Consider the following 15,714-nt stretch of genomic DNA (forward strand, 5'->3'; position numbering starts at 1 on the left):
CAAAACCTGGTGGGTTGAATCCTGTGGTTGGTGTGCCATGATGGATGGTTACAGGCTCTTCAGGAGGGATAGGGAGGGCAGGTGACCATGAAGCACAGCACTGCCAGCTGGTCTGTGGATTAGGTTGTCCCACTCTGCTCTAGACTGATGGAGCCTCACCTTGAATATTGTGTGCAGTTTTGGGCACTGCAATACAAGAAAGATATTAAGCTCTTAAAGAGTGTCCAAAGGAGGGCAATGCAGATGGTGAAGACCTTGAGGGGAAGCCCTGTGAGGAGAGGCTGAGGTCACTTGGTCTGTTCAACCTGGAGGAGACTGAGGAGAGACCTCATTGCAGTTACAACTTCCTCATGAGAGGAAGAGGAAGGGGCAGGCACTGATCTCTTCTCTGTGGTGACCAGTGACAGGACCCGAGGGAATAGCCTGCAGTTGTGTCAGGGGAGGTTTAGGTTGGATATTGCAAAAAAATTTTTCTCCCAGAGGGTGGTTGGGTGGTGGAACAGGCTCCCCAGGGCAGTGGTCACAACACCAAGCCTGATAGAGTTCGGGAAGTGTTTGGACAATGCTCTCAGGCACATGGTGTGATTCTTGGGGCTGTCTTGTGCAGGGGCAGGAGTTGGACTTGGATTGTTATGAGTCCTTTCCAACTCAGGACATTCTATGATACTGCTATTTTGGAGACAAGATCAAAACCCAGTGCTTGTTTTCAGTATCTAGCTGGTAAAGGTTGACTCGTGATGGTAATGTAGAATGTTCTGCATTTGTGATCTGGTTGATCCTGTCTTGTGTAGCAGACAGTTGTTACAAAAAAATAAGCCATGGGAAGCAGAATCAGCGATGGCAAAAAGGGCATGAGCTTGCACAATGGCAAGGCACTCTTAATTTTTATTTCTAAGACACTATTTTCAATTGAAGAAACAGGCTGTTACTAAAGACCTCTTGGATTTTGTGTTAATTAAATAAAGTCAAGATGAAATGGGCATGCCATTACGTGATCCAACTCTAAAATATTTCATGTGTAAGTCTACTTGTCAGGAAAAATTATTCTACCTTCAGAGTAACTTGTAGTTTCAGGGAAGAACATATTCATAATCAATGAAGTGGCCAAAATCTGGATTTGAGTAATCAGTTCGGACTGTGTTGCATGTGCATTTCAAGTCTACACTGCTGCTGAGAAAAGTATTCCTGGCAGTGCCTTTCATTTTTCTTGTGGAGTTGTGTCCTTATACAGGAGTAGTGAGCTATGCTCGAGACCAATAAGACTGAAGAAAAATTGCAGGTTTCTTTGTTTTCCACTTTTTTCCACATCAGCCATTTTATCTTATGGTCACAAACCTCTGCGCCCTCAAAATTTAAAGGTGATGTGTAGGTGGTGTTTAATAGGAGGGAACAGCGAGTACCCTCTTAAAATGCACATCAAATTACAGCCGTAGCCATTTGTTAAAAATGCCAGTTGCTTGGTCTCTCAGCACAGAGCTGCCTTAGGTAATGTTGACATAGATCTTTCTAATGACTGGTTCCAAACTGATGGGACCCCTTTTTGCAAGAGAACGAATGGTAAAATTCAGGCCTTGGTTTGGAGCCAGATAATATTTAGTCTACTTGGCATCTGTGGTGCAAGTAATGAACAGCACCTGGATATGTATGTTAAAAGGACCTAATCAGAATTTTCCTCTCTGACTTGATGCCACTGTTGTTTAGGTCAACCATTACCATCTGAAATGACACTTGCACAGCTTCTGACTCTGCTGTATGACCGTAAACTCCCTCAAGGATATCGATCAATAGATTTGACAGTAAAACTTGGTTCCAAAGTAATCTCAGATCCGAGCTTATCAAAAACAGACTCATTTAAACGTCTTCACACAGAAAAAGGTGAGTGTTCTTACTTTTTTGGTATATTCCTTTTTAAAATGTTTTTATTTTGGACAAAAGTGTATTGATTTTCTTGATAAGAAACAGCAGTTTTCTGTATTTTCTTGGATGAGTTTCCCGAGCCATTCTTTTCTAGACAAGTGCTAAACTTCATGATAAAGTACAAATTCATTGCCTATCTAGATTATAAGATGCACCAATACGGTTGTTCTGGTTTCACTTTTCTTTTCCTTGTTGTAGTGTTATATGTGCCAATGATTATATGATTGTATAGATACAGTATATTTTATTTCTTGACATGTATACCAGTTCTCTGTAGTAAGTATTTGTTCTGATAATCAGAGCAGATTAAGTAAAACAGGAGCTGTTTGAAACCATACGAGTTATAGAAGCCTGTGAAATTTCTTATTGCAACTTCTTCAGGTACCTAATGCTGCTTTGAAAATGGTGATTTCTCTCAAGCCCATCTAAGCAGGTCTTATAACTCCAGCTTTTAAAAACACTATTTGGTCTATTTCTTGATAATGTTTTTACCAATTGCATGCTCTGTACTTCCTGGGAAGGTGCTGGGGAATGGGAAGGGAGGATATCTATCTCAGGAATCTGTTTTGAAATATTTTTATATCCTTCCTTTAGGCAAGGAATTAGAGAAATGGGACCTTGAAATTAAGCTAATTGTGATCTGCTTACCATCAGCCTGCTGACACAGCATGAAATTCCAAAGTTAATCATTCAGCTATTTCAAGACAGAGGCTCCTTTTAATAACTGTTCACTTGATAGTCTGTTTCTAGAAAAGATAAGAAACAAGTGCTGAAAAAAAACCTCTAATTTTTTTATATCTGGCCTGAAGTAAGTATTTCATGACTCCATATAGTGGCTGGATATACAGATCTCTCACAGTATTGAGAGACCATTCTTTTCCAAATAGGATTTTTGTTCTGTTTTGTGGATTATTGAAATTCTAAACTTACAATAGATATAATAGTATTTGAATAAACCCCAAAAATCATTAGAGGAGATTCGCTTTAGTAGCTGAGTAGCATGTGAACACATGAAGCTCCTTTTGAACTTCTATTATATTATTAAGCACTTTTTTTTAATCTTGAGATGAATACATACTGTCAGTGGCAAGAGGTATCACTAATACTTTTATTTTCTTTTGATGGTCTTGCACTCATTTATTTCAGGTTCTTGGCTCAGGTTTTCCTTGTGTAGGAACCAATACTTTTGAAGTCCACTTTTTAGTGAGAACAAAGAAATAAACACAGCATCGATGCTGATGTAATTATTTCTTTTACTTCTTGTGTTTTCATAGAGCATGCAGACTTACTGGGACCTTGCCCTGAAGATGAAGCCATCAGTCCTGGGGATGAGTGTATGGATGCAGTTCTAGATGAATCTCTTCTTGAAACCTGTCCCATTCAGTCTCCACTGCAAGTGTTCGCAGGCATGGGTGGATTGGCTCTTATTGCAGAGAGACTTCCCATGCTTTATCCTGACGTAATTCAGCAAGTGAGTGAAAAAAATAAGCGTCAGAAAACATGTTGAGAGTATTTTGTTTGTTTGTTTAAGGACAGTGTTTTCCTTATATTTCTTCATGGTTCAGTTTAACATCTTAGTTATGTCGGGAAGATGTTTCAAAATAAGCAAGTACTTAACTCCACAGCTTGGTCCAACTATACAGGTTACTTCCCTGTAGATGCCATAGGCTGTTTGTGTGGCCATGTCCTTGTGGGACACTTCTGTTAACTTATAAAACATCTTGGAGGGTACATAAAGTTGCTGATGTACTATAAAGGTATACTTGCTTATCACTTAATTGCTCATGTAAATGTACCCTGAGAGATATTTCTATGGTTAAGTTAAATTCAGGTCTATGTTTCTACTATGTAACTTTATTTTAGATTTTTTATTATTATAAATAATAAATAACTTAATCTTATTTATATTTATAAATAATATATGCATTATTTACTCATATTCTTACATAGAGAATTTCTCTGGAGGTACTGATAAACATTTCAAAACTGGCATTAGTGTGGAATTACTCTTTGACTGTTGTTCAAGTTACACAATGTTTGCTAAAAAGGGAAAAAGTAACCTGTGAATTATTCAAATTCTATTTGACTATATGTTTGAAGTTTTTGGCTGATACTGTTAACAGGAGAGATTATTTATTCCCTTTGAAACTGAATTAATCATGAATTAAGTGTGCTGTTCAGGACCCTGTCTGTAAAATTATAGCAGCAATAGGAACCCTGTAGTGAGACTGAGTAATTAGTGTGCATCCTTTGTAAATAGTTCTGCAAAGGTCTACGAGGTCTAGCACCAAGGCAGTTCAAAATAAAAGTTAGGGAAATGTGTTTACATGAACAGTTACAGTTTTATGAAATCCAAGACAGTTAATGTGGACTCTGTATTAAAGAAAACTGGTACATGGAATTCTGCAACAGATGAAAGGCAAAGTATGACCATGAGAAGTTTTCATTCCTTTTTTTCCTTCTTTTTCTATAGTCCTGGGAAGTTAATATCTTTTCACAATTTCTTAACCTGAGATGTGTGTTTGTATTCAGATACTGAATAGGAATTCTGTGATCCATAAAAACAAATTAAGTACAATAATACCAAATAGAATATTCAGAGTGAATACTGATGATTTCTCCAGACCCTAAATACTTTATTTTACTTTTATATTTCTCTAAGTCACTGGTACTTCTGATTCACTTAATGTGTAGATGATTGGAATGAATGCAGCAAAACATGGCTTTGACTTTAAATTAGGAATTTGGTATTCTGGATAAATTCTGCAAGGGCTTTTCAGATTAATCATTTCTAGTTTAGATCAGTCTGGTGATATGTACTAAATTTTAAATATGATTGAATCAGTTTATCTGAATAGCATGAAAGCCTGAAACTTCTGTAATGTTTAATTATGAGAGGGACCTCGGTGTCATACCTTCCTTAAAATTATTTGACTGTGTCCTGGGCACTGTACAATTGTTACCCCCCTAAACTCTGATTCATGTCATAGTGCCTGATTGCATAGTCCTCTGGTCATAAAACAGACTGTTCTGTTAGAGTACAATAGTAATGAAGCCTGCCAAATCAATTGAAAGGATCACATGAGTTGCTATAGGACTGCTAAGATGTACAAATTTATTCTTAGTTTTTAAAGGCTAGACAATGATTTTTTTTTTTTTTTCGTTTTTACGGTATGTCATGAAAAAATTAAACACCTGAGTTCACCATCAGGGTTTAATGTTAGAATTAAAAGAAAATAAAAGGACTATTTATCGGTCTGATAACAGTCTCATATATAAACCAATCTTTGTATTGTTTACTTCAGTGTAATTTGTGTCTCCTATGCTTCTATGTTTTAAGCAACACACTTTAACTGAGGATTTTAGGTTGGGAAAATGCCTTGCTTGCTTGTTTAGGCGTGACTTTCAAGCACTGTATGGAATGTGCAACAAGTCTGCCCTTTTCAGCCGTTTAGCCTGGTCCCTCTGTATGCAAATGGTAGTGTATTTCATGTGACATCTTTCTTGTGTCCTGTATTAAAATTGCATGTTCTTTAGCTCCTAACTGCAATAATTTTTGTCTAAGGTGTTTAACTGAATGACTGCCGAATTTCTTTGTTGTTTTTGTTGGTTAAGGTCAGCACTCCAGTGGTTACATCGGCCACGCAGGAAAAGCAGAAGGACAGTGATCAGTTTGAATGGGTTACCATTGAACAATCAGGGGAATTGGTGTATGAAGCACCAGAAACAATTGCTGCAGAGCCCCCACCGATCAAGTCAACAGTTCAGACTATGTCTCCTATACCTGCGCATTCTTTGGCTGCCTTTGGTTTATTTCTTCGTCTCCCGGGCTATGCTGAGGTGCTGCTAAAAGAACGGAAACATGCTCAGTGTCTGTTGAGATTGGTGTTGGGAGTTACAGATGATGGTGAAGGAAGTATGTGCTGCAATTATTACCTTTTTTTTGTACACCACAGCTAGATCATTTTACTTAGGTTTATTTACACTGTATTGCCTTTAGCAGGAAGTCAGAATTGGTTTGTGCACAGCCGTGTTGCTAGCATCTTTGATGGTCTCTTGTTTCTAAATATTTAATTCTTTCTGGCAAAGTTTTATCGCAATCATCCGTACTCAAGGGTTCTCATCTAGATGTCAGAGTAATTGTAAAATAACTGCTGATTAAACTGACAATGACACTGTCAAGATGACTGCGTTCAGACAAAACTGTCTGAGTAGTCACATACGCTCAACTAATTGAGCAAACATCCTATTGTTCTGCAACGAAATGAAGAAAAATATGAATAGGAGCATTGCTACAACAGATGAAGAATAAACTTTTAATAATACTCTTTAATAATGTTTAATAATACTGTTTTGGAAAAGGAGAGAAAAACCTAAAAATCATAGTGACCACATTGCCTAAGCAGGATCTCTGCCTTTATGGTGTGAGTTCAGAGTGAGAAGTGTGGTATTCTTCAGCGAATGGACGAGGCAAGAGACAATTTGTAGTCGGTGTCTTTGTAACTGAACCTGCAACTCTGCATATAGTTCTAATATCTCTGTTTCTTACTGTTTTGAAAAACTGGAAGAGTGTGTATGGAATATGTTTTAGTATGTTTAAGACACTTCCTTTCATTGGACTTGGCTTTGTGATGGAATCAGACAGTGTTAGGTTTACAGTTGAATTTGATGATGTCAAGGGTCTCCTCCAACCTACGTGATTCCATGATTATGACTTTGAAAAGAATGCTGCTTTTCTAGGTCGCAGTCGTCCGAACTTAGTCTCTATTTAGCACTCTGTAGAGTGGTGTGCAACATGTACCTCATGAGAACAGCTGAAAAAAATAGGAGCCTCATTTACCCTTCTTCTGTTTATTTTGTTATTTCTCTTGTACATATTTGTAATGTATTTCAGTTTAGACATTTGGATGATGATGTAGCTAATAAACTCTAAGAATGAGGGAGAAAATAATAAATGTAAAATTAGAAGCAAACTTCTGAATGGAGTTGGCTATTTTAGAATATTTTTAGTAGTTGAAGCATTTCCAGTTGTCAACTGCCTCTATTTACATAGGCCCTGGGGGAGGGATGTGGAATGTATTCCTAAATACTGGAAAAAATTGAGAAACTTTCCCAAATCTGAGTATGTTCCATAATAGGTCCCTCCATTATTTGAAATGTGGCTTTTAAAAGAAGTAATTTTTGCTCATAATGCAAAGGGGTTAAAAATTTTAAATAATTCTAGTACAAAAATCAAACACACAACTCATCTAATTGAAAGAGCGTTAGTATTTCGCCACATATTCAACTTGAATAGCATCACTGCTCGGTCTGTGTCAGGGAGTTAATTCCCACTTTGGGCACATAAATTCAAAAAAGAATCCTACATCGTGATAAACTACAGCACCTTGTCAGCTAAGCTGCTGTCAGCTGATCATATGCATTCTTTAATTTGCCGTATTTGGAATGTTTAAATATATATATATAAAACTATTTCAAACTGCCTTCCAAACCAGTTTTCTCCCTAGAAGTGGTAAATCAGATTTTTTGAATTTGGTCCTTAACCAAATTCATGAATAAAATAAACATTCTTTCTTCCACACTCTCCTTGTTATAAAATTTTTTTATGAAGAGAAACCTAATATTAGATAGCTTGATACATGCAAATGCTGAAGTTCTTAATAGATTTCTGTATGTTCATAAATTATTGCAGACATTAATAGGCTGTGTTGAAGTACTGAACAAAAGTGTGGTTTTGATGGTTTTCTTCTTCAACCTAGGTCATATCCTGCAGTCTCCCTCGGCAAACGTGCTTCCAACTCTGCCCTTCCACGTGTTGCGCAGTTTGTTCAGCACTACACCACTGACTACTGATGATGGAGTATTGCTGAGGCGGATGGCACTCGAGATTGGGGCTATACACCTTATCCTTGCTTGTCTGTCTGCTCTGAGCCACCATGCACCAAGGGTGCCCAACTCCAGCCCCAACCAGGCAGAGGTACGTTTATCAGCAGAGTATGTGCCGCTGAGAAGTAGTAAGAGTTCTAACTATAAAAAAGAAAATAATCTTATTTCTGCAGACTTGGCATTTGGCTGAAGAACAAAAATAGTTATAAAGTACTCGATCAAGTAATTGTCCGTGGATGTTGCAAATAAACATGGTAATCATGAAATATAACCAACAAAGAAACCTTGTCATGAGGCATTAAGGTGTAGTCACTTTCTCTCACAGGACATTCTTTTTTTGGTGCATGAGATGCATAATGTCCAATGGATGGTGGTTCTTTAATCCCCATTAGGTAACATAACCTCATTGTCTACATTCATCATCTAAACTCTACTGGTTGCAAATTATTTCCTTTTAAATGCTTCACAAACATAAACGAGTTGCGAAAATTACGGAATTAATGCGGTGATTTTTGTTACACCTTTTGCACTGATAGGGAAATGAGATCTAAAGGCAAAAAATTTCCATATTGTTCAAGATCACTAGTGAATCTACAAAATTAAAGTTTTTCATGATATTTCCCATGTTATACCACCCTCTATTCTGAACATGTATCCCTTGATTTTTTTTTTTTAAGATTGTGAGTTGCCATTTCTGTATAACATACCAACTGTCTATAAAAGTCTTGAAAAAAACCTTAATGACTTGCCCTCTTTAGCACTACTTTGGCATGCTACAGTTCCTGATGGCTGAATATGGCTAAGTAGCTGCAAAATACAGGCCTGTCTCTATTTTAGCAGCTCTGATGCTGATGAGGGGTTGAACAAGCGAGATATGAAGCTGAGCCTGAGAATAATTCACTTTAATGGCTAATCAAATTTAAGGGGAAGTTGAGAGATTCTACTGCTAATGGGATATCAGGCTGCTGATACATTAACACCTTAGCATTTTTGCACTTTGGAGGGAAAGGGCAACCATTAATTCTTATCTCTGCTTTAGTTCTACCATGAACCCTGAAATAGCTTGCCTTCTCATAATTCATACCTATCAAGTGATAGATGGTAACTTGAAACTAGAGATCCATCAGGGCTGCACCGAGGCTTGTATTTCTGGGGCCGGTTCTCCCGTAAGTGCTTTAATTCAGTGTTCATGACAGTCCTCTTGAGTGTTAAAGACACAGTATGTTCAAGAGTGATGTAATGAGTAATGTCTACATGAGAATAACCACACAGCTGTTTCATCACCAAGATGCATTGTATTCCCAGTGTAAAAGTTAGAAGATTATTCCAGACTACTGTCGCTATGGTACTTCACCGGCAATAACTTCTTTTACTGTTGCAGTCTGTTCATACATCATTTCTTTTCCTTGAAGTGTAAAGCAAAGTCACTGAAGAAGATCTGAACAGAAAATGAAATTTTTCAGAGCCATAAATCAAATAAAAATAAAGTTGGGCACCTACTCACGTGACATGGTTTCCAGCTAATTGTCACCAAGTAATGAAAGTATAAAGTCAATTGTTTAGGGTGTTAAATATCCAAATAGGAGAGCATTAGTTTAAAAAAATGCTTATCAGAGTTTTTTCTGCATCTTTTTCACTGTAGTCCTGGTAAACTATAAAAATTAGCATAAGTTCTTAAAAAGTTTCATACGGGCTAAGCAATATAGTATGATTGTAAAATGCACTGAGATGAACCACTGGAAAAAGCTGTACAAGCACTGTTGGAAAAATGCTATCTCTCGGAACATTTTAAGGACAAGATATTTCCCACCTCTTATCTAGAGAGGAAATAGTGTGTATTTTAGTGACTCAGAAATCATGTGTCAGAGCTATACAGGTAGCTTCTTCGTCTCGCTGTTTTGGTGCATTTATTCAAAATCAGCAAATGCTTGAGCATCCTAATATTTCAGTTATGTGCCCTTGAGAACATTTCCACTCTCATTTTCTTCATCTTATGTTATTAGACTTGACTAGGTGTTAAACAGTAATAATTACAGAGCTACGATGTTTAGCGAGATATTGATTAAAGGTATTTTAATACCTTTTATCATATAAGGAGGGATACTATCTTAAAGAGAACAAAAATGGGCTTACAGTTCTAGTCAAATTGAAGAATCCCTTCCAAGAATTTAGTGCTGATCTGTACTAGGACTCCATGTATATGGAAGTCTTTCCTATCTAAAGCTTTGAATTTCACTGGATCCTGATGATATCTTTATAAAGTTAATAAGTTGGGATTGCATTCTTTTGCAGAACAAAGGCTTTTTAAAGACAGTGTTCCTAGATAAAAACATTAAATAATTGTGACTTTTTTTTTTTTTAACTTAGCCACAGGTTTCAAGTACACACAATAGTGCATCAACAGAAGAACAGCAGTTGTACTGGGCTAAGGGTACAGGCTTTGGAACAGGCTCCACAGCTTCAGGATGGGATGTTGAACAGGCTTTGACTAAGCAAAGACTAGAAGAAGAGCATGTGACCTGCCTTCTACAGGTATGTAACAATGAATTTTTGGTTAATGATACGCACTTGAAGCATTAGAACTGAATAGTAAAACTGGAGTTTTGTCAGTCAAATAGCAGAGTAGTTATGATATTTTGGGGAAAAATGTTTACAACCATCTGTCTTCGTGAAAAATTATACAGATCATATTTTGAGAGGCCATTTTCAAACATCACTAGGCTACTGCATAAAAGACCTGGGTGATGGTTCTGAAGAAAAGTGAACCAAGAAGCATTCCAGTGTATTTCCCTGGAGCTGTCACTATCTCTGTCAAAATCACTGCACTCAGTCAAAAGTAACGACTGTCCATTAAAGGGGAAGGATACAGGAATAGGCATTTTGTTTTGTGTACCAAACAGTGTTTCCTGTTCTTGCATATTTTTGCTCTGCTTTAAGGAAATGCTCATAGTTGTTACTGATGTCCATGAATGTGATATGCCAGTATAGCAAACTTTCACTCAGAAATGCTATGAAATCTTGACTATGTCAAGTACATGATAATAGTAAATCTCCAGTAAACATTCAGATTTCAGTAAAAATCTAATGCCTTTCAAATACCTCACGCTAAGGAGAAGAAAATCCTGCATAATCAGACTTTTCAGTCCATTGTGAAGTGCAACCATTCTCTGTTATCTTGGAATAGTGTAGGGAATATAAGATTTGCTGCAGCAAAGTAATGGGGTTAGAACAAAGAGTGAAAATGAAAGAAAAGGGACTGAAAATCCCTGAGACTTCTAGTAACACAGCCTTTCAAGCCTCAAAGATCATTAGTTTCAGAGTGCAGCTGCACAAATCAGACCCGTGGAAATGTGTTAGCTTGTACACCTACAACACACGGTAAGGGCCTGTGAGCCCAGCCAGAGCAACCCTTGGGACAGGCAGGTGTGCAGTTGTGAAGGGACTTACCACCAGCACTGAGGGGAAGGTGGTTCTTTGTTTACCGAGGTAAGAACCATACGCATGACTATTTGTTCCTCCAGGTACCTGTCGTGCTCTCCACAAGTTATTATTTCATATGTAAACCCTGAATTCCCAACCCCAAAGGAAGTTACAAAGATTTTTGAAACATTTGAAATTGAAAGAAAAAAAAGAAAAGTCTTTTACTGCCAGTCGGTGTTCTTGGTGCTTTAAAGTAAAAGGGAGTGGTCAGCTGCATGTCTCAGTGGTCTGAGCTGGCAAACTCTTTCTTTGAGTAACTCCAGCGGATTTGTCAAAATTCATATTAGTTGATGTCCTAAAACCATTCAGAATTATAATAAGTTAATTTTATCATTAGCCAAAGTTCAAATTTAATAACTGTATAGGATTTCTTCCGAGGTGTCTTTGGGACTGCTATAATAAATGCTACTATTGAATTAGCAAAAAACTAGTGAAGTGTTAGGGCTTCTTCCTTAAGGGAGGAAACTCAAATTTGACTGAAATAAATCAGTTTTGACTAAATATTTTGGTGTGTTTCAGGTTCTTGCCAGTTACATAAATCCTGCAGGAAGTGCATCAAATGAAGAGACCCAAACTAGCCATGAGGGGAGAGCACAAAACAGCAGCGCTCTTCCATCCGTTCTCCTGGAGCTGCTCAGTCAGTCTTGCCTCATCCCAGCGATGTCATCTTACCTCCGCAACGATTCAGGTAATGTGCCATTGTCTCCTTCCAAATTCAAGTTGACTTACTGCTGTCAAATAAGTTTTTGTAGTAAACAGTGGGTAGTTCTTGCTAGTTTCAGTGCCCTCACCAATTTAGAACTGTATGAATGCAACATTTACTTGAAACTTAGAAAACAGAATAGAATCTTAGAATCATGCTTGTGGAAATGTTCATTTCTCTCTTTAAATTCAAAGTTTAATTCTTGGATATTGAAACTAACAGGAAGATGGTATTTTCTTCTGAAAAGTTTACATGTTATAGAGAGAGTACTTTATACACACCCATTAATCTTATAGTGAAGAAAAATGTTAATTTTTAAAGAAAATTGAGCAAGCATATACTTGAATTTGGTAAATTTTGCACATATTGGGGCAGTTCTACTTTGATCAGAACTTTTTCTTCTTTATTTAGGAAATATGAAAATAAGCTTCTTTCCAAAACTGGAAGATATTTCAAATATATATGAACAGTTAAATTTTTGGGTTTTTTAAAGGAAAAACAAATGAGTTCTATGTTGTCATCAAATTTCTACTCATAATTTTAAAACAAAGAAGTTTTGATGGCTTTGATCTGATATGTTGTACCTTACTGTGGAAACCCTTTCAGTTGTACTGAAGCAGTACAAAGGTGGCATGAAGCAGTACAAATTAAGGAAATGCCTGTGTGGAACTAATGGCAAAACCAGCAGACTGGGTTTGTGATTTATGTTCAGTCCCACTAGATGACAGGCTTTAGTATGGAGATGAGCCTTAGGTTGGATTTTTGTTCGGTTACTTTTGTTTATAAAGATGGATTTTATCCTGAAGTATCAGAAGGAGATGTTCCGAACCTGAATAATTTGGGTTTGGACCTTATTTTGCCTGCCCTATTTTTGGAGTAACTGATAAATGCCTTGTCACATTACTGCAGTTCTTTTGGGTGCCGGTTGGAGGGTTTGGTGATGTGAATTCATGAAACAATGTTATAGCTTCTTCTTGAATTACACAGTATATTTTATGTCAGAGGTGAAAGAGTAATCATCTCTGTCTTAAGTATTTGTAAAGCTACTTAGAACTAAAATAAGAATGATTCTCTTAATTTGTAGTAACTAGGGCATTACATAGTCTTGTATGATGGAATGGACCTTCAAATCGTCTGCTGGGATATTATAGTAAAAATAAAAATATGAGGATGTTTCACTTGCTAGTCCTCAGTTTGACACCTTTCCCTAGTTTTGCAATGAATTTATTGGTTCTATTTTGCACATATTGCAGTGAGGATAATGAAGTAATGATATACCAAGATAGTTATTGCAAATGAAAATATAATGTAAAACAATAAAGTAAATGATAAAGTAAAAGACTGAAGTAATCTTTCTAACAGATACTCATAAATTCTTCTTTGTTGAGGTAAAAAGGAAAAGTCATTGAAAGGCCTGGCAAAAATTACGTGTTATCTAAAGGATGAAGCTGTTGGTCCTGAGTTATAGATGAATCACAGCTGTTGAAATTGCTTTTTGCTGTTCTCAATAGAAGAATGTATCTCTCTATATAAGTCACCTTTAACTGGGGAAGAACAGTCAGATACTGATACAAGAGATGAGATATGTGGCTGTTGGCGAGGAGTTCAGACTAGTTTGGCTTTCAGGGACCATTTGTTTTCCCCAAGTACAAAGAAACAGCAAAGTTTCAGTGAGAAATAATCATTTTAGGTATGTTTTCCATTGTGGGACTACTGTTGTTTGTGGTTGGCAGGGGAAGTTGAAATGCTGTGCCTGTGAATTAACAAGCAGTAAAGAGCGAACAGCACTTAATGTATCAGCTAAAGTATATGAAAACAAAGCAAAACCTTGCTTTTCAGAGAAAAAAATGAAAACTACTCTTCTGATTACAAGGATGTGGTTATTTCTATTGAAATTTAGAACTGTAAAATCTGAGGGTTCTCATATGAATGTTTCCTGCTGTATTTGTTCAAAAGTCTATACATAAAACTGTAATTAACAGTGTTCTCCTGGATTTAAAAAATAATAATAACTTTGCAGGCATACATCAGTCGAGCTCATCTTTAAAAGTGCAATAGGATATGAGTATTAGAGGGAGATTGCAAAAAGGATGTCTTCTGGAGAGATCATCTTCTCTGCGTTAATATTTGAGCCAGATGCATTTAGTTGGAAAGGAGTCCCTGAAAACAGTTTGTCTTAGTGATAGTGAGGTATAATTCCAGTGCAGTAATAACTGTTTAGTTAAAAAGCAGGCAGATAATTTTCACATTAAATGAGTGCAAGTTGCACGTGGTGCTGGGGCTCTCAGTGTCACTGATATTGAGTGTCAGGAGACACAGCTGACACAAGCAGGCCAGAGGTTGAGAAGCTCTGAAGCTGTGTTAAGCTCTTTTACAATGCTTATAAGACTGAAAATTTCACATCATATGTTAATAGTTGAAACTTTTCAAATGTGGAAATTATTTTTTAATTAGTAGTATTATTTTTATTTATTTTTTAAAACCTTGAACACCAGTGCAGTGTAGTAGAATAGACTTTGGTCTTTCCTGGTAGACCTTTATCTAATTTCTGGCTTCTCTATCTTGAATATCTATCTCTTCTCTGGTAGGGATGAATGGGAACCTGGGGAGAGTAGGAAAGGGAACAGCATCAGTAGTAATGTGCATGTACGTGGTATTCTAATTTTCATACTGGTGCAGCTTCTGCTGTCAAGAAGTTCTTTCATGTGGAAGAAGCAGGTAACTCTGTTCTTCCTATAACGTGCTAATCTGAGAAATTAGGATCCTGCATATAGAATCCTAACAGAATGTTCCCAGGTTCTCGCACCCCAGAGGCAACAAGCTGTGCCCATCACTGTGGTAACAGAAATTAGCAATTTTCAGCACCTCTGTAACTTTCTCAGACTTTAGTGGATGGTGGTGGGAGCAGTTGAAGGTTAACCTTATGCTGAAGGTATTCTTCTACTAGATTTTAGGGTTTGTTGTTGATAGTTGCAATAACAGTGATCTTCACATATCTGTGTATCTGCCATATGCATACAATTATGTGGGAAAAAGTTTTGATAAAGAAATGTGTGCAATGAAGCTGCTGGTGTGCTGTTTCCTTTTATTGCACAGTAGGCTGATACCACTGTGGTGATATAAGATAGTATGTATTTTAGTATTGATGTGAATTTTAAGTTTGGGTTTCATATGTTCAGTTAGGTATAGGTATGGTACATCCTGCTTGCAAAGCTGTTTTGACAGATTGACCTATGTCACAGTTAAAAATCTATATAGATTTTTTGTTGCTTAACTGTATTTTGCCGTCCTGCTCAATTTGCCCAAAACATACATGGACTAGATTGTTAATCTAGACTGCTCTAGATTCAAATAATATTGATCAGATAAGGAGCGCTCACATAACATTTAATCTTTTAGAAATCTCACCTTGAACCGGATAAGTACAAACCAGATTACTCTGATACATTCTGCAACTTCATCTGCATCAGAGGGAGGTGATTGTGAAGTCCTTGAAAACTGTGAACTAACCACTTTCATTAATTTCCATAATTGCTTTTTTCTTGTAGAGAAGGAAGGTTTATCTATCTATGAAGGACTTTCTTATTATGCGTGATAGCTCCAGTCACAAGGAACAATAACTGCTGTAATCTTCACTGTTTCTTGATGATTTTTTCACATTTATTTCATATCTTGTTATGACATTACCATGGCTTTTGTTATCTTTCATTCTATAAATGAAAAAATCT

The 15,714-nt window shown here is 36.8% G+C and overlaps 1 protein-coding gene across 1 annotated transcript in view; it reads left to right on the top strand.

The window, feature by feature from the left end:
- The window catches only part of BIRC6 (baculoviral IAP repeat containing 6), a 157,671-nt gene that overhangs the window by 99,287 nt on the left and 42,670 nt on the right, over positions 1-15,714 (top strand). Inside the window, exons 63-68 of the mRNA XM_027898852.1 lie at positions 1,702-1,875; positions 3,192-3,388; positions 5,533-5,833; positions 7,677-7,894; positions 10,171-10,335; positions 11,803-11,971. Coding sequence (XP_027754653.1) covers positions 1,702-1,875; positions 3,192-3,388; positions 5,533-5,833; positions 7,677-7,894; positions 10,171-10,335; positions 11,803-11,971 — 1,224 coding nt within the window. The remainder of the gene's footprint in view (positions 1-1,701; positions 1,876-3,191; positions 3,389-5,532; positions 5,834-7,676; positions 7,895-10,170; positions 10,336-11,802; positions 11,972-15,714) is intronic.

Source organism: Empidonax traillii, unplaced genomic scaffold (genome assembly GCF_003031625.1).
Source record: "Empidonax traillii isolate 1590-97213 ecotype Southwest subspecies unplaced genomic scaffold, ASM303162v1 scaffold626:size867168, whole genome shotgun sequence".
NCBI lineage: Eukaryota > Metazoa > Chordata > Aves > Passeriformes > Tyrannidae > Empidonax > Empidonax traillii.